The 21,512-nt window shown below is 49.3% G+C and overlaps 3 protein-coding genes across 4 annotated transcripts; 2 read left to right on the top strand and 1 right to left on the bottom strand.

Moving 5' to 3' along the window:
* Nucleotides 1–578: 578 nt before the first annotated feature.
* On the top strand, nt 579–9,708 carry ALG1 (ALG1 chitobiosyldiphosphodolichol beta-mannosyltransferase). Its single transcript, XM_041407092.1, has 13 exons — nt 579–801; nt 875–952; nt 2,047–2,150; nt 2,611–2,759; nt 3,249–3,338; nt 3,967–4,077; nt 4,911–5,026; nt 5,923–5,961; nt 6,532–6,591; nt 7,269–7,379; nt 8,283–8,397; nt 9,108–9,183; nt 9,510–9,708. The coding sequence occupies exons 1-13, from the start codon at nt 585–587 to the stop codon at nt 9,642–9,644; spliced, it is 1,401 nt and encodes a 466-aa protein (XP_041263026.1). The 5' UTR covers nt 579–584; the 3' UTR covers nt 9,645–9,708.
* Nucleotides 9,709–11,430: 1,722 nt separating this feature from the next.
* On the bottom strand, nt 11,431–16,985 carry EEF2KMT (eukaryotic elongation factor 2 lysine methyltransferase). Its single transcript, XM_041408166.1, has 8 exons — nt 16,851–16,985; nt 16,612–16,674; nt 15,907–15,987; nt 15,610–15,714; nt 15,294–15,427; nt 13,802–14,109; nt 12,736–12,885; nt 11,431–12,010 (listed from the first exon to the last, which is right to left on the bottom strand). The coding sequence occupies exons 1-8, from the start codon at nt 16,932–16,934 to the stop codon at nt 11,910–11,912; spliced, it is 1,026 nt and encodes a 341-aa protein (XP_041264100.1). The 5' UTR covers nt 16,935–16,985; the 3' UTR covers nt 11,431–11,909.
* Nucleotides 16,986–18,208: 1,223 nt separating this feature from the next.
* NDUFB6 (NADH:ubiquinone oxidoreductase subunit B6) lies at nt 18,209–21,029 on the top strand. 2 transcript variants are annotated; one of them, XM_041408178.1, is made up of 4 exons: nt 18,212–18,485; nt 18,561–18,653; nt 19,696–19,740; nt 20,877–21,029. In XM_041408178.1, exons 1-4 carry the CDS (start codon nt 18,306–18,308, stop codon nt 20,943–20,945), a joined length of 387 nt encoding a protein of 128 aa, XP_041264112.1. In that variant the 5' UTR covers nt 18,212–18,305; the 3' UTR covers nt 20,946–21,029. The 2 variants fall into 2 exon arrangements, with proteins under 2 accessions (XP_041264122.1, XP_041264112.1); XM_041408188.1 differs by lacking the exon at nt 18,561–18,653 and having other exon boundaries at nt 18,209–18,485.
* The last annotated feature ends 483 nt before the right edge of the window (nt 21,030–21,512 follow it).

Below are 21,512 nucleotides of genomic sequence, written 5' to 3'. Positions count from 1 at the left end.
GTACAACTTAATGATTTTTTCAGTGTGGTCTTCAGTCACTTCCATGGCGCCAAGGTAACATGGCAAATGTTTCTGTCGGCAGGCTTCTGTTTGTTCTGTATTTCCACCAGAAAACAGGGATCAGCAAGCTGAAAAGGGATGGAAATTGTTTATTAGGTACACATGAGAAACCAGAGGGATGCAGATTTTGAAAGGCTTTAGTACCTAGCAGGATCAGGGATTGAGACAACAAAGTGAGGGATAGCACAGAAATATGTGGAGTATTAACTCAGATCCAGATAAGATCTAGCTAGAATTTAGCTGAACTCAAACTAAGGAAAAGCACACACATTTGATGATAATGGGGCTGTGCTGAAATCACCCCTGATTTCGAGATACTGTAAAATTTACCCGGAAATCCCACACTGCGGACGGATGTCCAGTGCCGCTGTAATTAATTAAGCCCCCTCTATGCTGTAATTAATTAATCATTCTCTCGGTAATTGCCGGTCCCGCGGCCTGCCCGGGGTCCCCTCAGAGCTAGGCACCTCCGCGCCGCCAGGGGGCGCGCGGGACGCGCCTTTCCCGCCTTGCGGCGCTCAAAGATGGCGGCAGCGGCGCCGTGGCCGGGGCTGTGGGCGGTGGGGATGGGCGCGGCGGCTCTGCTGTTCCTGCTGCTGTGGCGGCGAAGGCGGCGGGCGGGCGGCGCGGGCCGGGTGTGCGTGGCCGTGCTGGGGGACCTGGGCCGCAGCCCGCGGATGCAGTACCACGCGTTGGCGCTGGCCCGGCACGGGCGCGAGGTCGCGCTGCTGGGCTACCTCCGTGAGTGAGGGGCGGCCGGGGCCGCGGGGCCGGGCGGGGCGGCCGCGCCGCTGACCGCGCTCTCCCCCCGCAGAGACCCGGCCGCACCGGGACGTGCTGCGCTGCCAGAACATCCGGCTGGTGCCCGTGGCGGAGCTGAGCGGGCTGCGAGGTGCGTGCGGGCCGGGCCGGGGAGCCGAGGAACGGCGGGAACCGGGGACCATAAAGAGCCCGCAGCGCGTGCCGGTCCGGCCCCGCCGCACGCACCGCTCCGCGCCTTGTCTGCCTTTAAACAGAGCCGCTGGAGTTAAACTCCTGCCGGTACACTGGTGCTGTTCGCATGCACAGTGAAATGCGGAAATGATTTTCCTTCTACCTTTCTCCCCCACCTTGTGTTTAGCCCTGTTGCCCAGAGCAGCTGTGGCTGCCCCTGGATCCCTGGCAGTGTCCAAGGCCAGGCTTGAGGGGCTTGGAGCAGCCTGGGACGGTGGAATGTGTTCCTGCCCTTGGCAGGGGGATGGAATGGGATGAGCCTTAAGGTCCCTTCCAGTCAAACCCATTCCACGAGTGTAGGATTTCTTTCCATGCAAAATACAAAATGAGAACTTGTGGAGATGAGGAAATGTTTACATAGCTTTATAGTGGTCATAAAATCACAAAGGTTGGAAAAGCCCTCTAAGAACATTGAGTTCAACCATTCCCCCAGCACTGCCAAGGCCACCTCTGACCCATGTCCCCAAGTGCCATATCCACTTTTAAATCCCTCCAGGGATGGGGACCCCATCACTGCCCTGTGCAGCTGTGCCACTGCCTGACCCCCCTTTCCACGAAGAAAGGTTTCCAATATCCAGCCTAAACGGTTTCCAATATCCAGCCTAAACCTCTCCTGGCACAGCTTGGGGCCGTTCCCGCTCCCTGGGAGCAGAGCCCGACCCCCCCTGGCTGTCCCCTCCTGTCAGGAGTTGTGCAGAGCCACAAGGTCCCCCCTGAGCCTCCTTTTCTCCAGGCTGAGCCCCTTTCCCATCCAGCCTGTCCAGATCCCCCTGCAGAGCCTTCCAACCCTCAAGCACATTGACACTCTCACCCAGCTTGGTGCCATCTCCAAACCTGCCGAGGGTGCACTCTATCACTTACCCAGGTCATTGGTAAAGTGTGTCCATTTTCATGCTATTGTGACCCTGTCCCTGCAGAGCTGGCTGGTTCTGATGTTCACATTTCTGTGGGGAGAGCTATAATACTCATACATATTTTTCTGTCACTTTGCAGTGGGGCCAAAGCTTTTCCAGTATGTCCTGAAGGTGCTTGTGCAGTCAGTGCAGTTACTGTACACGTTGCTGAGGATAGATCAGCCATCCTATATTCTTCTTCAGGTATGTTTTGTTTTGGGACTAATTTCAGTACAAATAAATGGTGCTATAATACAGGGTGGTTTTAGCCACTTCAGACATTGTTCTAATTGTTTCAGAGCTGAGCTGGCCTCATCAGTGGTGTAAACCTGTATCCAGGTATTTTTTGTCTCTAAACTCTTACTGGTCTGTTAACAAGTTTTCTCTTCCCATTAGTTGTGCTTTCAAACTTTATTGCCATGGGTAGCAGTAAAGAATAAATCTTACTGGAAATGTTGGTGTGTTTAGTGGAGGAGAATTTTGACCTTGATCCAGGGTTAAATTTGGAGTTCCTGCCAGTGTTCCTAAGTGAATACAAACAGTCTCTGTTCATGAAGCTCCTTTAAGGTGATGGAACTTCCATTTGGTTTTTTGTTTCTGGTAGTTGCTTTGTGTTTGTCACTTGGTCACAGCCTGATGCTATTTTGGTTTTGTTTTTGAGCAGAACCCCCCAGGCTTACCCAGTATAGCTGTTGCCTGGGTGGCAGGGCTGTGGTGGGGGAGCAAACTCATCGTTGATTGGCACAACTATGGGTACACCATCATGAGCCTGAGTCACGGGAGGAGCCACCCACTGGTCCTGATTGCAAAATGGTTTGTGCAGTCATTCCTGCTCTTTATAAATGATGTGCCTTGGTGAATTCAGAATGGAGGTCAGTGGGGAGGATATAATTGGCACAGGGAGGGGTTGCTGGCTTTGCTGTGTGAAACTGGTTTCTGTTCTGCAGCTGCTTTGTTGAACACGTGGGAGGGGGTTGCAGGAATTGGGCAGGTTGCTTTTGCCTACCTATGCAAGTGTTGATCTTGTTATTGGAATTTCTTTATATGTCCTGGGTTTTTATTCTCTAATGCTGCTTTACACTCCAGCTCTTATTTGAACAGCTCCTTGCTGAATATAATTGGTTTATGTGTAATTAAAGGCTTTGGGGAGTAGGAGTCCATCAAAAATTGCCAGTCAAATTTCAGTTCTGGGGGTAGTTGGGTTTCTTTGGGTTTTGTTTGGCTTTCATCAAGCATGGGCACTGGGAACAGTTGCTGCAATTGCCTGCCTGTGGTTTCTGGCTGATATTCCATTTTTGTCAGGTATGAAAAGCTTTTTGGGCGCTTGTCTGACTATAACCTGTGTGTCACTGATGCCATGAAGAAAGATCTCTGGGTGAATTTCAGGATAAAGTAAGTCACGTGCCTGCATTTAGTGTGTGTGTGCTAAGTAAATGAAAGAACAGATCCCTGAGGATTCAGAGGGATCTTACAAAAGCAGCTCTCCTGAGCTCATCCATCACCACTGAAACACATCAGCTCAGTTTTGTGATGGGCCAGTGTAGTGTGGGCATTCAGGAATCTTCATCATCCTTCTGAACTAACACCCCAGTGACTGAGGTGGCAGTCCAGGAGCCATGGAAGTTTGCTGCAGGTTGCCTGTGGAGCCAGAGAGGGACAGGTATCACTGGGATTTGAGCAATTCCTCTGGCCTGCCAGCTTATCTTGAGGGCTTCAAGATCAGAGTTGCTCAGGGGCAGTAATGGAGTAAGTTTGAAAATCAGGACAGTGATGTCTGCAGTTTTTACAGGTGCATTTCACCCCTAGAATGAGCACACAGGAAAGGGGTTCTTTGTTACTTGTGCCCACCTTGGTGTGTTCCAGCAAACTTCCAGAATACAGGAAGAGTCAAAAAATGAATTACTTTGCTGTATTGATTTAGTTAATTTTTCTCTGATTGCATTGTTTCAGCCTGCCACTGTACCATGTGCATGTTGTTACCTCTGTGTCTTATTTAAGCTGCACGTTTCTTTCCTGCCAGGGCTGTAACTTTGTATGACAAACCAGCATCTTATTTCAAGGAAACACCTTTAGACCTCCAACACAACTTGTTCATGAAACTTGCCAAGGACTATGAGCCCTTCAAACCACGGTATGTGCAAGTGCAGCTGCCCTGCAGTCCTTAACCAGGGCACATGGAGTTAGGTTGGCTTAAATTACCAAAATACTTGTGTGGGGCATTCTGACCCCCAGCAGGCACAGGGGGCACTGAGGTGCCTTAGTTGTCACTGGGAGAGGCCAGAAGAAGTGAGATGATTGAGCTGTGGTAACACAAGTAGTAGAAGTGTTTTGTTTCTAAAGTTGGCATAAGCACTGAGGCAATCTGTCATGAGTGTCTGGGGTGGAGCTCTGCAGGTCTGCTTCCCACTGACCACACTGCAGTGCTTGGGGGCTTCATTAATAGCATCCCTTCCTTAATTACTGTAAAGATCCTTCAGGATCTTGATCCAAGGGTTAAACACTTCCCCCTGGCAGTGCAGGATGTCACCTGCAGCAGATGTACCAGGGAGCTGACTTCACCAAACTAAGGCTTGCAAAAGAAATGAAATCCACATGATTTCAGGTGCATGGTGGGGGTTTTTGGAGATGCCCAACTCAGAATGTGTAGGTTCTGAGTTTAGTTGAATAAATGTGCTGTTGGCCTCCATGCTGTGGTAAGTGTGAGACAGACTGTGGAAAGGGAGGCTGACTCTGCTCAACCAGTGAAGGAAAACGTTTGGTTGGAAAGTGGAATTGTGCCTGGAGGGAGGGGAAAATTGCCTGCCCTGTCCTGGAATTCTGTCATGTAGCCATTCTGTTTCTAGACAAGTTGAGCAGCAAATCTGAAGCCAGATGTGTGGAAATTGGTGCCAGTTAAGCAGAGTGCTCCCTGCTGCTGCTGGCTGTGTGCAGCTCTGCTCAGGAAGTTGTGTTTCCATAGTACAGAGCTGTCAGTCCCGGTGCCCACAGATCGGCCTTCACCGAGAGGGACGGCAGCAGCGGGAGCGTGGTGAAGCCCAGGGGCCGGCCAGCCCTTCTCATCAGCAGCACCAGCTGGACAGGTTGGGAATCACTTGTATTTTCCATGTCAGATAGGGCTGTTTGTACCTTCTCACGCTTGAAGTTATGTTTGTCCTTCGTTTTCCTGGGAGAATTGAACACAAGGTGTGTATGATGCAACTAAATGTTGTGTAACTTGAATAATACTACAAAGGAATGATTTTTTTTGAAGTTGTATTTTAATTGTAGAGCTCATCTTTAAGAATGATTAAAAGAGGTTTCCTATTTGTTTTTTTTTTTTTGTTTTTTTTTTTTAGCTTGCATTGTAGACATACAGTCTTGCATGGTGGTGTAAAACAGATGAAGAAACTCAAATATTTACTCCTTACTGAGCACCCTGCACCCTGAAGGTGTCTCTGCCCATGGCAGGGGGCTGGGATGAGCTGAGCTTTAAGGTCCCATCCAACCCAAACCAATTTGTGATTCCATGATTTCTGATCATGTTTATTACATAATTATGTACATATTTTCCCTCTGTATGAGAGACTGGAAACAAATCCATTGCCAGTGACCAGGGGCAGGATTGTCTTTATCTTTGAATAATCAGGGCAGTTTTTACACTTAATTCTCATTTTCAGAAACTAGAAAATTTTAACTTGATAGCTTCAAAGATGTGCAGTATTTGTAGCTGGTTTGTCTGTCATGTTGCCAACAAGGGAAATAAATTAACACTGTGTATGGTTATGGACTTTTATTTCTGAAAATAAACTAGGGGATTTTTAATGGCACATTTTAGTAAATAGTAACCTTTAAGTACAGACTATGTACTTAACCTTTGAGTACATGGTATGTGTTTAAATTGTGTAGGTGAAGGTGAGGAAAATCTTAATTGCTATTTAAAGTCAAAAATTAAAAGTGGTGGAAATACGAATGTTACTAATGAAGCCTTCTCTTTCAGAGGATGAAGACTTCTCAGTTCTTTTAAGAGCTTTAGAAGGTTGGTATGAAGGAATTGATCTCACTCTTTCAAAGAGGTCTTGGTGTGGGCACTTAAGAAGGGTTTTGCTAAAGAGCAATGCTTCTATATTCAGGTGAAAATGCAGTTGTATTTGATTAATTAGCACTAATTTCAGATTAGTAATTGAAATACAGCAGTGCAACATCTGAATTCAATTAGAGGAGTTGTCAGGAAGAGTTAAATCTCTCACTGGCTCCTAAAGTGCAGTTTTATTTTCTGAGTTATTACATCTACTCTCCACAGGTATCTGCTAATGGGAAGGGAGGGAATGCTTTGTCTTATCTTGTAGACTTTGCAGCTGCAATTCTAAATTGATCTATTGAAGCAACTGACTGGGGAGCAGTTGAAGAAATGCTTCATGCATAAACAGCCTGATTTATTTCTGGAGAAGTCTGTAAATGTTAACATTGCTGGAGTTACTGCTGTGTTACTCATGCATGCTCATAAGAAAATGGCTTGTAGTGGGAAGCTCAGTAATTAATGCACTGTCACTCTTCAGCCAAGCACCCTGAGCTTTGTCAGCTCTGACCAGTGTTTTACCTTCTCCAGATTACGAGAGGTTTATCGAGGAGGGAGCCGAGCTTCCAGCTTTAGTGTGTGTGATAACAGGTGAGAATGTTGGTGTTACAGTTCTTCAGAAGGTTTAGTTGTTACTTTTGTTCTCTGCTGTCTCTTCTTTGCTGGTGGGAGAGGAGGGACTGTTGCCTTTGTGTTGGTTATCAGGACAGTGATTTATAGCTGAGTTATTGCACCATCCACCAGTTATGGCACATCCTTGAAGAACCTCCCTGTCTGCTCCAGCTCTGCACGAAAAACAGTTTAAGGTCAATGTTGAGATGGTGCTGCAAAAGCAGTGTCAGGGGAAGCAGCCTCAAGCTGTGCCAGGGGAGGTTTAGACTGGATACTGGGAGAATTCCTTCATGGAAAGGGTGGTCAGGCAGTGGCACAGCTGCCCAGGGCAGTGGTGTCCCCATCCCTGGGGGAATTGAAAGCCCTGTGGGTGTGGCATTCAGGGTGTGGGTCAGTGCTGGGGAGCACTGATTGAGAGGGCTTTTCCAACCTTCAAAACTCCATGACTCTGCATTGATGGGAAACTAATGGAAATACTGAGTAAGAGAAGTCCGTGTGCACGTTGCTCTCAAGGGAACTTAAGATTTTTCAGGTCTTTTTAGGGTAGCACAAGTGTTGTGTCATGTTTGTGCACCTGATCCAACAGGAGCTTGTATTTCACAGACCACACTCTTTTCAGTCATTTTGATAAAACATTTTTTTTCTGTTTCACACAGGAAAAGGACCTCTAAAAGATTATTACAATGGACTGATCCAAAACCTGCACTTTAGGCACATCCAGATCTGTACACCGTGGCTGGAGGCTGAGGATTACCCTCTTCTGCTTGGTAAATAGTGGGGGATGGAAAAGGCTGCAGGATGTGTGGGAAACAGCTCAGCACAGTTGCAGGGGGCTGATGCAGGCTGGGAGAATATAGTCAGGAATGTTGAGAATGGGAGAATATAGACAGGATATTCATGGATTTGACTCATTCCAGCAAAGCTGCTGAATTCCTCTGGCTGGCTTTTCCCTGATTTCCCAAGAAGTAGCTGTGCTGTTTCAGCCTGTTTTTGCACTCTTTTTTTCTTCCAGCTGTGCTGAAATACAGATGCCTGTGCATGTTCTACTTTACTTTCAGGGTCACTCCAGTAAATGAAATGAAAAAATGGTTGGCTGAGCAACCAAAAGTAGCTGAAATTCTAAATAAACATGTCATTGGAATGTTATTCCCTCAGCATCTTCATTACAACAGCATAAAGTCAGAGCAATAGAGCTATAAAATACATATTCAATGTGATCTTCATTCTGCAGGGTTGGAGCCTGACAATTTATGTGGCTGTAAAACACTGTTTATTTGGTCCTTTTAGAATAATAAACATAATGTCTGTAAAATCACACTATGATTCCTCTGTTTGAGCTGACTTCAGCTGGGAGAGGTCACTAGTGAGGTCACAGTGTATACTGATGGGGTTTTCCTTTACTTACCCATTTTTAGCAGATGAAGAAGCAGAAAGGCTATTTTAAGAGAAATAAAACTTCAAAATCCCCTTTAATTTAACTGTTTTTCTAAAACATAACTAATTTTGAATCCCAGAACACGCGTGCTTTATTTTTTTCCCCGATTGCTTGAAATTGTGTCTGGGTAGTTGACAGTTTCACTTGCACCATCCAAAGCAGCACAAAAAGGAAGGTTTGCAGGAGGACAGAGGAGCTGCTTTCAGAGTGCAGACTGTGTTGTGTTGGATTTCAGGCTCAGCAGACCTGGGGGTGTGTCTCCACAAATCCTCCAGTGGTTTGGATTTGCCCATGAAGGTGGTCGATATGTTTGGCTGCTGTTTACCTGTGTGTGCAATACATTTTGAATGGTAAGAGCTTCTTCTCTTACAGCTCAAGGCAATCACATAAAACAATATTCTTACAAAGCCAGAGTGCTACTGCAGGAATTCAATGAGATTGCTGCATTTTGCCAGTTTTAAAATTAAATAAGATAGAAATCAAGGTTGGTTTAAGTTTAAAAGTTAATGCTAGTTTCTACAAAATTGGGAGCATTTAATGCAAGCACTTCCCTTTAAAAATCCCTGTATTCCATTGTTTCCATATATTTAATTTTAAAAAATCTTTCTTCTGCATAGATATACCTGTTCAGTGAAAGGCTGAGTGTATGCATGGGCATTATTGGAAGTTATGGTCCTTTGGGAAAACAGTAGCTTTATAAAAGAAGATAAAACTCCTGTGAAGATTTCACGATGGACCATGTACAGATTTTCCTTGTGGAAAAAAAAAAAATAAATCTAGTTTTAAAGTAGATCATTGCTCTGGTTTTTAATGGATGTCCAGACGAGTGGCACAAAGACAGAATGAGGGCCCTTTGGTACAGCTGTGGCAGATTTAGTCTGACACAGAAAGGAGAAGAGGTCTTTAACTGTTTAAAACTGCCTGTTTAACTGCATTATGTCAGGTGTGGGGGATAATGATACAGATACCCTGGTTTGGTCCCTTGGATGTCACTGGGCAACACTGTAAATGTCCCACTCACTGCTTCTGCCTCAGTTCTCCTTCTGTGGCTTTTTTTCAGTTTACATGAACTGGTGAAGCACAATGAGAACGGTCTGATATTCAGGGACTCGCAGGAACTTGCAGAACAGCTGAAGGTAAAGGCTCTGACTGATTTCTGTCCCCCCAGAAATAACCCCAGAGGTGCCACTGTGTGAGCAGCCTTGTCAGATTTGAACATCACGTGTGTGTTTTGCATTCTCACAAGGCACTACCTGGCCTGGTGAGCATTGTTTGCCTCACTTCTGTTTAAATGAGGACTCGAAGCTGGCAAAAGCATTTCAAACTCTGTCCTTGTTCTCTCTTCATGGGCCCACACCCCAGAACTGCAGCTGTAGTTGAGGGTTAACAGTGGGGAGGCTGGAATGAGCTTGAAATGGAACATGATAGTTATTTTTCTGTGGTTTTGCTTTTTAAATTACAGATGCTTTTCTTGGATTTCCCTAGCCTGGAAGGGAAACTTCCCAGCTTCCGAGAGACCCTGCGAGCGTCCCAGCAGCTGCGCTGGGACCAGAGCTGGGACCAGACTGTCCTTCCCTTGCTGGGCAGCAAAGAGTGACTGGGGGAAGGAGGGTGTCAAACACATTCCTGCAGCTGCAGGGATTTGGGAAACAGTGAATAAACTTTGTATTGTCTGTACTTACAGTTTCTAACTCCTTTGTCTTGGCTCTCACACTCTTCCTTTACAGTTTCAGCTTCCTGGGTGAGTAGGAGGTGCTGAGGCTGTTTGTTGTGTGAGAGCCTGTGCTGCTTAAAGGGCCCTTTTTGGTGAAGATCCTTGAACAGAGATAGAAACTATTGCCAGCTTCACCTCCTGTACAGTCAGCACTTTAGCAGGTGATTTGGGTATGGTTTATTTAACACATGGCAGATGTTTGTCATTTGAGTTGTTTCATTTCAGCTGGTCAATTTGATGGCCAGTAATTTCCCAAGCACTGAATATCCTCCTGCATAGTTTTATTGGGACAGAACCATTTTGTTTCCAAGTTGTTTTCCTTTTGGCAGTGTGTGGAAGCACAGCACTGGTGTGTGACAGCTTTACTGGGCACTTAGAGCAAAGCAGAGCTTGCAGAGAATTGTTCTCCCTGTACTCTGAAATGAATGTGCCCGTTTACCTTGGGAAAGAACATCAAATTCATCTCTTCTTGAACAGATGAACAGAAAAGGGAAAAATAAACCCAAAACACATGAACAAAGTATGTATAACTTAGTCAAAAGGCACTTTGCTTTGTGAGTGCTTGCTCAGGTACAACCTTCAGCTTTTTATTAAGCTCAGTATTCACATGCAAGCCTAATGCTTACAAGATTTTTTTCATCACCTTTTTGAAGATAAAATATCATCACATGTCAGTCACTGGTAAATGTACTTGGCTTGGACTGTGTTTACTGCTCCTCAGAGCTCCTGCTTCAGGGTGGGAGGTGAGGACAGTGGGTTCTGCACCAACAGTTTTAAACTCTGACTGAATGGCTGTTGAATATCTGCTTTTGTCAAAAGAGAAAAGGTGAAAGGGTCAAGTTGCTTTACTGCAGGAATTTGGCAAAACCTCCAGCTTACTGATTGAAGAATGATCCATGAACATTGATTTGCCAATTTTTTGGTGGTTTTTTTTCCTGTTTTCAGGCAAAATCCCATCTAGAGTTTGGCCATTCCTGTGCACGTGGAGGTAAATTAGGCACTTCTCTAGTTAAACAGTAATGCAAAAAGCTTTAGAGAGGTTTCCTCTTCATGTAATAGAACTTTTTAGATCCAAAATGAGCTCTGTACAGAACCTTTGTCTTGAATTTTGTGTAAGGGGAGATAAAGGAGCTCCTGTGTGAGCTGCCAGTTTTTGTTTACTCTGGAAATAACACCTCTGAGTTCTTTCTTTTTGGGGACAGGGAGCCAAAACCTGGGCTGGGGTTATTTCTGCTTGATCCCAGCAGTCATGGTCTCCTTTAGCTTGAAGAATAAGAAGATTCTTCAGGTTCCAAGTTAGGTATCATCAGTTTTCTCTCCATTGCTGCAGAAGAAGGAGGTTGAAGTTTTTTTGCTTCATTTTAAGTAGTTTTTAATAGAGAAAGGAAGCTAAAAGAGAAGAATGGGCATCACTTTGATTTTTGTGCTTCAGGACTAATGCTGCCCGACAGGAGAGTGATTAATGGATGATGAGAAGTTTCAGAGCAGGGGAGCTCAGTCCTTCCTCTTTGTAGGATACCTGGAACACTGCTATGGAGAGTGATTCCTTTTTCATTCCCAGCAGCCACTGTGGAAGTGGCTGTGAGAGAAGGGGGCATCAATTCTGACTTGTCGTCACTGCAGAGTAAAGATGCACCTGATTTACAGCAGAGTCATCCTGGGACACAACTACAGCAACTGGTCACTGTTTATTGGGGGCTTTTAAGCTAACCCAAACTGCAAGTACACACAGACATAAACCACCAGGGTAGACAATTACAGCTCTTTTTAAAACCAAAACCCATTGATTACTCTGAAACATTGCTTTGCTCCCTTGTCTGTGGGAGATCCTCATCCTGTGATGTGCAGGTTGCCCCCAGTGCTTACAATTCACACACAGTTGGGAAAAAACCCTGTTTGAACTCTGCTGTCTTCTACAGAATCCAAGTGAAGTGTGACTGGGGTTTTTGGTTTCTGTTGCTTAGGGTTCAGTCACTTCCCAGGGGCAGCTGCAGGCTTGGATCCATGCTGGGAATTAGAGGAAGGAAGGAAGGACTCCATGTGTCTGTCCAGCTGTATCCTCAGAACCTCGTTTCCAGAATTCAGGATAATCTTGTTACAAGGCTGAGGCAGCTCCTGTTGCTCTCAAATGCCAGTTGTTTGCCAAGCCTATAGAAATAGCTGTAGAATAGTCACATCTGGCTGCACATCATAGAGAAAATGACAGCTGCTGTGGGCTGGAATCACCTGCCACCTGATCCCAGCTTTATCTGTGAAGAGAAACACTGGGAATCATATTTATGCCTAGGAAAAGGAAGAGCAAAAGTTGCATGATAAGTTCTGTAAGAAGAGATCTTTAGCATGCTGTGATTGTCAGGCAAATGCTTATGAGTGTTTTTTTTGAAATCCCATTAATGCCTCTGCTGAACGCTCAGTGTCACTTTGTGAATTAAGCAGAATTTCACAGAATATCCTGAGCTGAAGGAATCCACAGGGATCATCAGGTCCAGTTGGTGAACACCAGCTGAACAGCAAAGACACTGCAAAAGATAGGCTTTAGAAGTTTCTATGAAGAAAAATCCCCAAATCTCTGTTTTATTTAATCTCTAGTTGGGGGTTTTTGTCAAAAGATAAAAGGTGAAAATAGAGTCAAGTGAAAGAACAGGTAAGATAAGATAAAGGGTTTAGGTGGCATCTCAGGTGTTATCACTGACAGCACTGATGGCTCCCTCCTGTAAGCTTAACCCTCTTTTTATTTTCCTATTAGGCACCACACTTACAAACCATCCTCACAGATGTGAGCTGTGATAGCCAGGATGTACCTAAAGGTGAGTTCCAAGCTCCTCATGAAATCCGGGTTCAAAAGCTACTGCTCTTAAATCCCTCTAGGACAAGATCCTGCTCTTGGAAAATGCTCCTGCTCCTCTCTACCACAGGACAATGGAGAAAGGCAAAAAGGCAAAACTATTGAACCCTGGATGGAACAGGCACCCACCCAGCTCAGCCTGGAAGAGCTGAAACGTGTCTGGATTTCGGATTGTGGAGGCAATGAACACCTCAGGAGCTTTCCTGCCTGCTCTGGAGGTGGAGAGTTTCTGTAGCATCCCAACGAGGGCTAAAATTATCTCAGGATCATACACCACATCTACAAAAAAAAAAAAAAAAAAAAAAAAGAAAAAGAATTGGACAATATTTATTGAGAATTGAGCAAAAACCAGAATGAAAACTGCAAAGCAGAAATAAAATCTTCACAGTGCAGGAGAATATTGACATTCTATGGGCTATGCCTTCATCACTAAAAATCAGTGCTCCTTTTAGTAAATGGATTGTCAGATATTTTATTTAAGCCCATCCTAAGGGAGGCAGCAGAACCACTGAGTGTTGGTGTCTGTTCCCACTGCCCTTGGCAAAACAAACCTGCCTGGTTAGATAGGGGAGGTTTAGAGGCTGGTGCCAAGGACTTGCAGAAGTTTTCCTCTGGAGTCATTCCCTGGAGGGCAGAAATGGTGGTGAGAGGTCAGGGAACACCAAGAGGAGCTGAATGCAGATGCTCAGGGGGGCTGTTTCCTAGACAGAGGTGTGCAGGGGTGTGTTCCACTGCAGTTATTCGTGCTGCAGTGTGCTAAGGGCACATCCTGCTGCAGTGACTAACAGCAAATGGCACAGAGATGTCAGTTCTTGCCTTCAGAGTCCAGCTGGGGCTGGTTTGGGCACTGAGCAGTGTCACTGGCATTAGGCACCGTGCAGTGACTTCATTTTATAGAATTCCCACTCACTGCATCCTGTGATACCTGGGATGCTAGAGTCATTCTGCACCTGGATTCTCAGGTTTTTCTTTGCAAAGCTCCAAATCAGGGTGTAAGACCTATGGCTGACACATTCTGCTCTCACTGGGCATCACCACCATCGTCCTACTGACACTATGGCTGCATTCTTTATGAAACTCCCTCTGGATTTAGACACAGACAAGTACAAAAGAAGTCTGCAGTTGGCTGTTACTATTCTGCTGCTCCTCAGGAGGCTGCCAGGGTTGCTGACCCTGCTCTCTGTGGGTGCCATACCTGCTGCAATGACAACATCAGCTCTGAGAGCCAGCAGTTGTTTTTCTGTCACGGAGCCCCAGTCAAGCTCAGCAACAATCACTTTTGGGTTTTGGCAGCTCTGTCCTTGCACCTCCTGTCCCTGGGGCTCTGTTTGGATGCTCCAGGTCACGTCAGGCTCTGGGGTGAAGCCATTCAGCTGGATGTTTTCCCCCAGGTGTCTGAGAACACGGGGGTGGCAGTCACTGAATATGAATGTCCTGGGCTGGCAGGTCTTGCAGATGGCAATTCCAGTGAAGCCAATCCCACTCCCCAATTCCAGGACTGTCCTGAGGGTAATGGAGTAAGAAGTACTATCAGGACTCTGCATTGAGTTAGAAATCAAAACACTCTAAATGTAACTAAAGGTAAAATCAGTTCCAGATAATTACAATAATTTTTGAGTGAACCATCCACAATCTAACCTCTGTCCCAAGCAACTGGAGGGTGGGGAATAACTGAGAGTGGAATTGTCAGCATAAAATTAATTAGCTGAAATGCTGATTTCTGTAAGGCACAAAGCATTCCCATCACAGGGATGAGAGACATTCCCACCTGGCTTTAGTTGTTTCCACCTGAGCTGGCTCTCCAGTTTTTAGTCAGTGGAGAGAAGCAGACACTGAACAGTACAGCTCCTTCCCCTGTGAGCTTAACTATTATTAAATTATCTTTCCTCAAAAGTCCTTGCTCATCTTGACTGCTGATAAATAAAGTAAAAATGATGTGATCAGAGCTGCACACTGATCATCTAACACAGATAATCCTTGGTGAATCCTATCATGGAGTGATGGTCATTAGTTAAATTACTGAAAGCTGAACAGCTGACCTCACAGAGCAGGTCAGACTGCACAGTGCAAGGGTTTGATCCCAAACCATGTCCTAAATCAGGTCCTCTCCTGGGTTAAAGTTTAGCAGAACAGACAAGAGCAGCAATTACTCAGCAGCAAAAGGGTGTAATTTCAGTTATTTTTGGTGCATAGTCTGTTACGAAGTATTTCTGTTATTAAATTACAGTTGTGTAGCTCAGTATCAGAGGGTTGGAGCCCCTCTGCTCTGGAGCCAGGCTGGCAGAGCTGGGGGTGCTCCCCTGGAGAGGAGAAGGCTCCAGGGACACCTCAGAGCCCCTTCCAGGGCCTAAAGGGGCTCCAGGAGAGCTGGAGAGGGACTGGGGACAAGGCATGGAGGGACAGGACACAGGGAATGGCTTCCCCCTGCCAGAGGGCAGGGATGGATGGGATACTGGGAAGGAATTGTTTCCTGTGAGGGTGGGCAGGCCCTGGCACAGGGTGCCCAGAGCAGCTGTGGCTGCCCCTGGATCCCTGGCAGTGCCCAAGGCCAGGCTGGACGGGGCTTGGAGCAGCCTGGGGCAGTGGGAGGTGTCCCTGCCCATGGAATGATGTCCCTTCCCAGCCAAAGCACTGTGGGGTCCTGCAGGAATGAGCAGCTCTCTGGTGCAGCCCTGCTGCTGCCATACCTGCCCCTGAAGAGGCCGGGGTTCTGCAGTGCCCACTGGGCCAGCAGCAGGGCAGCCTCCCACGTGAGCAGCCCCGTGGTGCCCCCGCAGATCAGCGCCGTGCTCTCGCAGAGGCTCACACTGTCCCCCGAGGGCTGCAGGACACACGAGGGCAAAGATGCATCAGCACACACCATGATTTAGAGGTTACAATCAACAGGAGCACCTGGAAAAAGGCAGGAAGCACTCCAGGCTTCAGGGTGGGTGTTTTTAAAGCCAATTATTGCTTAGTTTGGTGAGTAAATGTGGTTTAGAACAGTGCAGTGTCAGTTTTTACCAGTAAGTAGCTTTTGTAACAGTGAGTACATTCTTCTTCTTCTTTTAGAACATCTGCCAGTGCTTCATAGAGTTCATCCAGGGGTTCAGCTGCTGTGGATTCAAGCTGTGGGGGAGGAGAACAGGGCAGCTCTGGGCATCACACTGTCATGAAAGGCAAAACAACTGCACTCTAAGCCCCATTTCAGTACAGTGTATTTACACTGAAGGTTGTGGTTGGTTATTACATGAGGTATCCTCAAGGGGGATAAAAAAAGGAGAAAAACAAGTGAAAAAGAAAGTGAAAAGCAAGAGGTACCTTTTTGATGAGCTCAGTCAGGAAGCACCTCCTGTACTTGGCCGAAGGGGGATATTTCACACACAGAGGGTGAAGAATTGTCTACAATGAGAAGAGCCATGGAAACCAATTACCCAGGGCAGGGTTTAGGAAAGGCATTAAGGACCACAGGAGGACCATTAATCGGGTCTGGGTGCCATGAAATGCTTTGGAATTTAGTCTGTACAAGAGATGCTAAGCCAGAAATTGAAATGGGATGATTTCTGACAGGTGTGTGAGCTTACAGAACTGTGGGCACAGATTTCTTACTTTCTGTGGCAACAAAAATAATCATTTTTCAATAGAACAAAGAGGAAAATAGAGTAAAATAATCCAATTTACTCTCCTCCTTCTTTTGCTCTCCTCTTCTTTCCGTTTCGGTTTGCTGCCTGATTTGTGATCTCCATCCCCAGGGACAGTTTAGGCATTCCCTGTATCCCAAACATCCAGGCACGGCTGCGCTGACTGTGCCATTCACCACATCGGTGCTCTGGCACGCGGGTCTCCGTTTTGATCTAAGAACACCCAAATACCGGGCAAAGAAGGCAAGCTGCAGTTGTGCGGGGCCTAACGAAACACGGCGACACCGGATCACCAACCCCGTATTCCTGAGCGGTTCCGGCGGCTTTGGAAGGCGCGCTGGCCCCGCCGCTGATGGCACGGGGGTGACTCCGAGCCGCCCCTCACCTTGTGCAGAATATCCGCCAGCAGCGCGGAGTCCGGCGCAGTCCGCAGGCTTTGTTCGAGCTCCTAGAACAGGATAAAGAAATAAATAAATAAATAAATAAATAATGCCGCGGTACCGCCTCCCCCCCGCCCGGCCCCTCCGTACCGGCCAGGGCAGCGAGCTGAGCGGCCGCGCCGCCAGGAACCGGCGCTGGAAGCGCAGCGCCGCCGAGGTACCGCCTCCCCCCCGCCCTCCGTACCGGCCAGGGCAGCGAGCTGAGCGGCCGCGCCGCCAGGAACCGGCGCTGGAAGCGCAGCGCCAGCTCCGGCCGCGGCTCGGCCATGGCCCCGCAGCGCACGGCCGGGCCCGGCAGGCCGCGCTCACCGGAGCAGGAACCGCCCCGAGGGCGGAGCGGCACCGCCCGCGGGGCCCGGGCACGGAGCGCCAGAGCGGGGATCGAACCCGCGGCCCCGGACACGGCTCCCCCCACCGAGCTGCCCGGGCCGCAAGGGGGCGCCACGGCCCGCTGCCCGAGCGGGAACGGAGAGAGCGGGGAAAGACCGGGATCGGGAATCACACACCGGGATCGGGAATCACACACCGGGATCGGGAATCACATACCGGGATCGGGAATCACACACCGGGATCGGGAATCACACACCGGGATTGGGAATCACACACCGGGATCGGGGAACACACACCGGGATCGGGAATCACACACCGGGAGCGGGAATCACACACCGGGAGCGGGAATCACACACCGGGATCGGGAATCACACACCGGGATCGGGGAAAGACGGGGATCAGGAATCACACACCGGGATCGGGAATCGCATACCGGGATCGGGAAACACATACCGGGAGCGGGAATCACACACCGGGATCGGGAATCACACACCGGGATCGGGAATCACATACCGGGAGCGGGGAAAGACCGGGATCCGGGAATCGCACACCGGGATCGGGGAACACACACCGGGATCGGGAATCACACACGGGGATAATGGAAACATTGGGATCAGGGGAACATCGAGATCATGAACACTGGAACACTGGAATCGGGGAAACTGGATCAATGAATCACTGGGATCATAAGAATTATGGAAACATTGTAATTATGGAATCGTGGAATCACTGGAAACATGGAAACACAGAATCACAGAATATTGGAATAATGGAATCAGAGGGATCGTGGAAGGGTTTGACTGGGAAGGGTCATTAGGGACCATCCCAGCCCTGCCATGGCAGGGACACCTCCCACTGTCCCAGGCTGCTCCAAGCCCCATCCAGCCTGGCCTTGGACACTGCCAGGGATCCAGGGGCAGCCACAGCTGCTCTGGGCACCCTGTGCCAGGGCCTGCCCATCCTGCCAGGGAACAATTCCTTCCCAATATCCCATCCAGCCCTGCCCTCTGGCAGTGGGAAGCCATTCCCTGTGTGCTTTGCAAATAAGACTTGTCCCATCTGTCCCGTCAGTTCCCTGCGGGCACTGAAGAGGCCACAGCCGAGTCCCCGGGGCTGTCCCTTCCCCCGGTTCCCTGGGCTCCCCTCACGGCACAGCCGCCACAGCCCCACCGTCACCTCGGCGGCCTTGCCTGCAACGTCACAACCGCGCGCCCCGTGACGTCACCGCCGCGCGCCGCGGCGAAGGACACGGCGCCCGAACGGGACCGAAGCGGAGCGAGCCGAGCGGGGCCGAAGGGGCTGAGGCGCCATGAGCGGCCCCGCGCAGGATGAGAAGCTGCGGCTGCAGCAGCTCCGCGCCCTGCGGCGCCGCTGGCTGCGGGACCAGGAGCTGAGCCCGCGGGAGCCCGTCCTGCCGCCGCGGAAGCTCGGGCCCGTGGCCGCCTTCTGGGAGAGCTTCCTGCGGCCCGGGGATCCCTGGCGGCAGCAGGTGAGCGGCGGGACGCGGGCACCGCGCGGCCTTTCCTGGGCCGCTGGCCCGGCCTGACCGTCCCTGTGCCCGCAGGTGCACAGCTTCTACCAGAGCGGCCGCTTCGTCATGCTGCGGGTGCTGCTCCCCGCCTGGGCCATCACCTACTACCTGAAGTACCACGTCCGGGTGCGTGCGGGCCCGGCGGGGTGAAGGGAATGCCCGGGAAGGGGCGGGGGGGATAAAGCGGGGAGTGGGCCCACACCGGGTGTGTGAGTGCGCTGCTCACATTCGTTTGCAGATGAAGGTTATTCTCCCGTGGCCTGTTCACCGCTTGTGTTGCCTTGCTAAGGTAGCACTGACATATAAATTTAGTGTGATACTTCATTACAAAGAATCACCCCTTGTGAGACCCCACCTGCAGAGCTGCCCCAGCCCTGGGGCCAACAGCAGCAGGACCTGGAGCTGCTGGAGACAGTCCAGAGGAGCCCATAGAGACCCCCCAAGGGCTGGAGCCCCTCTGCTCTGGAGCCAGGCTGGCAGAGCTGGGGGTGCTCACCTGGAGAGGAGAAGGCTCCAGGGACACCTCAGAGCCCCTTCCAGGGCCTAAAGGGGCTCCAGGAGAGCTGGAGAGGGACTGGGGACAAGGGATGGAGGGACAGGACACAGGGAATGGCTTCCACTGCCAGAGGGCAGGGCTGGATGGGATATTGGGAAGGAATTGTTCCCTGTGAGGGGGGGCAGGCCCTGGCACAGGGTGCCCAGAGCAGCTGTGGCTGCCCCTGGATCCCTGGCAGTGCCCAAGGCCAGGCTGGATGGGGCTTGGAGCAGCCTGGGACAGTGGAAGGTGTCCCTGCCATGGCAGGGGTGGAAGGTTTAAAGCCCCTTCCAGCCCAAACCATTCCATGATTTATGGCAGTGTCCAGCTTCTCATGTGTTTTAAGCAGAAAAGCTGTATCTGAATTGTTCCTGTCCTGCAGGGACAGCCCTGGGAATAACCAGGGCAGCAGTTGGTGTGGGGAGGGAAAGGGGCCAGCCCTGCCCTCCCTGGCAGGTGTGACTGTTGCAGCCTCAGGTATTTCTCTAGTAGTGGAAGGTTTAACAAGACTTGTGCTTAGCACAGTTTCGATCCCAGAAGGATCATGGTGCCCATTTTGAACATCCTTTGTGCTTCCTCCAAGTAACTAACACTGTTCTCTTTGCCCTCTCCCTGTTCTCCCCCTGCTTCCAGAAATCGCCGCACGGTGTGGTTGTGACAAACCCACGGATATTCCCAGTAAGTCTCATGTCCTGGCATATCTTCCAGCTGTGTCACACAGACAGGAAGGGATTTCCAGGGAGCTTTGTGCAGCACCTGGGAAATGTCTAGCGAGGACTTTCCCAAGGGATGTACTGGGTCCTGTGGGCAGCACAGGGACAATGGGTTTGGGCACTTTCATCTTGTCCTCAGTCCCTGTTTCGGTGTTACCTCTCTGTAGCACCTGGCTGTCAGAGCCTGGCTGATGCTGCCCATCCTGGGTGGAAAATACAGACATTCCCTCTGGGAATGGGTGTTCAAAGCCCCAGTGATTATTAACACATGGAATCATGCAGGAGTGGCTCTGCTTCTCCTCCTTGTCAGCCCTGAGAATGTTGGTTCTGGCTTGGTCCCAGTTGTCCCTGAAGGTCACCCACACTCAGGTGTCCCCAAAGAGTTGTGTCACTTCAGCGTGGGACAAGTTTCATGAAGCAGAGAGTGCCCCATTGTTTGGTCTTTTCTGCTTTCAGAACACAAAGAACACCACTGAGCTGTTACTGATTGGTGTAACAAGTCAGAGGGCAAATATTCCTACAGAAGATCAGCTCTGCCCTTTCTGACTGCTGCCTATTTTTGGCATAACACCTCCTAATCATGCTCTGTCTAAAATAAAATTATAAAATATTCCATCCCAAACAACCACAAAGCAACACGCTGAAGGTCAAGCTGTTGGCCTCTGTCTTCAGCCTAATTTTTCAGTCAAGTTAGGTCAGCTCAGCAGGCCAAGACTGTGCCTGGAGCTGGAACAAGTGGCACTGGGGCAGCAGGTTGATTTTTGAGGGATTCCATGGCTCTCCATGGGCTCTGGGCTGTGGGTTTGGACTCACTGATCATTGCTGGAGGGGATTATGCAGTGCTCTATGTCAAAACAGGCTCAAAGTGTGTGGCTTCTGTTCTGTAGTAAAAGCAAGGGGTAAAGCAAATACAGGCTCCAGGTAATTTTGCTGTGATGCTATTCCAGCATTCTGGGGATGTTGGGGGAATTAGAGTGTTCTGAGTGAGTTGTGGTGAAATTCTTGCCTGTAAGTGGGGACAGTTGCAGGTTCCCTGAAGGAAGGCTGTGCAGGGAGAGTCTGGATGCCACAGGGAATGCTCACCATGCTCTCATCCCACAGGGGGACAGGATTTTAGAGACTGGAGAGATCATGCCACCCCTGAAAGACGAGCACCACAGGCACCACTGATGGCTAGGAGCCCATTTCCTCTGTGGGTGAACGTGGCCAGAGCTGCACCTGCTGTGTCTCTTCCATAAAAGAGTCTTCACTCTGCATTGTCTCAGCTCCTCTGTCATTTACTGTCTCCTTAGTCTGTGTCATTCCAGGTGCTCCCCCTGTGGGAGTTCATTATTGCTGGATCCTGGGGATGTCCAAGGCCCTTACCTCTCAGTGAGACCTGGCAGAAGGACAATGTGGGCCTTGGGGTCATGAGGGAGGCACTCTGGATCCCAGGGGTTTTGGAGCAGGCTGCTCCAAGGAGCAGAGCTGAGCCCCTCACACACACTTGGTCTCGTTTCCCACTCTACCAAATCCTTTCTGACAGACTTCCAGTGAAAATGTATCTTCCACCTATGTCATCCCACCTCTGCCTAGCGAGGGTGGCAGAAGAGGCACTGCTGCCAAAAACCCTTTTTGCCACTCTTCCCTCTGCCTCATCTTCCACCTATGTCATCCCACCTCTCTGCCTAGGGAGGGTGGCAGAAGACGCACTGCTGCCAAAAACCCTTTTTGCCACTCTTCCCTCTGCCTTCAGCC

Source organism: Onychostruthus taczanowskii, unplaced genomic scaffold (genome assembly GCF_017590055.1).
Source record: "Onychostruthus taczanowskii isolate IOZ18803 unplaced genomic scaffold, ASM1759005v1 scaffold10, whole genome shotgun sequence".
Taxonomy (NCBI): Eukaryota; Metazoa; Chordata; class Aves; order Passeriformes; family Passeridae; genus Onychostruthus; species Onychostruthus taczanowskii.
The sequence above is the reverse complement of the archived record's forward strand: the minus strand, read 5'-3'. Positions and strand labels throughout refer to the sequence as shown.

What these genes read in the sequence shown, in the direction of transcription:
- NDUFB6 (XM_041408178.1), top strand. Translation starts at nt 18,306, where the DNA reads ATGAGCGGCCCCGCGCAGGATGAGAAGCTGCGGCTGCAGCAGCTCCGC. An exon ending in ACCTGAAGTACCACGTCCGG is followed by an intron (nt 18,654 to 19,695) that starts GTGCGTGCGGGC and finishes CCCTGCTTCCAG; the next exon opens with AAATCGCCGCACGGTGTGGT. An exon ending in CAAACCCACGGATATTCCCA is followed by an intron (nt 19,741 to 20,876) that starts GTAAGTCTCATG and finishes CTCATCCCACAG; the next exon opens with GGGGACAGGATTTTAGAGAC.
- ALG1 (XM_041407092.1), top strand. Translation starts at nt 585, where the DNA reads ATGGCGGCAGCGGCGCCGTGGCCGGGGCTGTGGGCGGTGGGGATGGGC. An exon ending in CGCGCTGCTGGGCTACCTCC is followed by an intron (nt 802 to 874) that starts GTGAGTGAGGGG and finishes CTCCCCCCGCAG; the next exon opens with AGACCCGGCCGCACCGGGAC. An exon ending in GGATTACCCTCTTCTGCTTG is followed by an intron (nt 7,380 to 8,282) that starts GTAAATAGTGGG and finishes GTTGGATTTCAG; the next exon opens with GCTCAGCAGACCTGGGGGTG.
- EEF2KMT (XM_041408166.1), bottom strand. Translation starts at nt 16,934, where the DNA reads ATGGCCGAGCCGCGGCCGGAGCTGGCGCTGCGCTTCCAGCGCCGGTTC. An exon ending in TGATGTTGTCATTGCAGCAG is followed by an intron (nt 12,886 to 13,801) that starts GTATGGCACCCA and finishes TTTTTTTTGTAG; the next exon opens with ATGTGGTGTATGATCCTGAG. An exon ending in GCTCTTCCAGGCTGAGCTGG is followed by an intron (nt 12,011 to 12,735) that starts GTGGGTGCCTGT and finishes TTCTCTTCACAG; the next exon opens with ATAAAGCTGGGATCAGGTGG.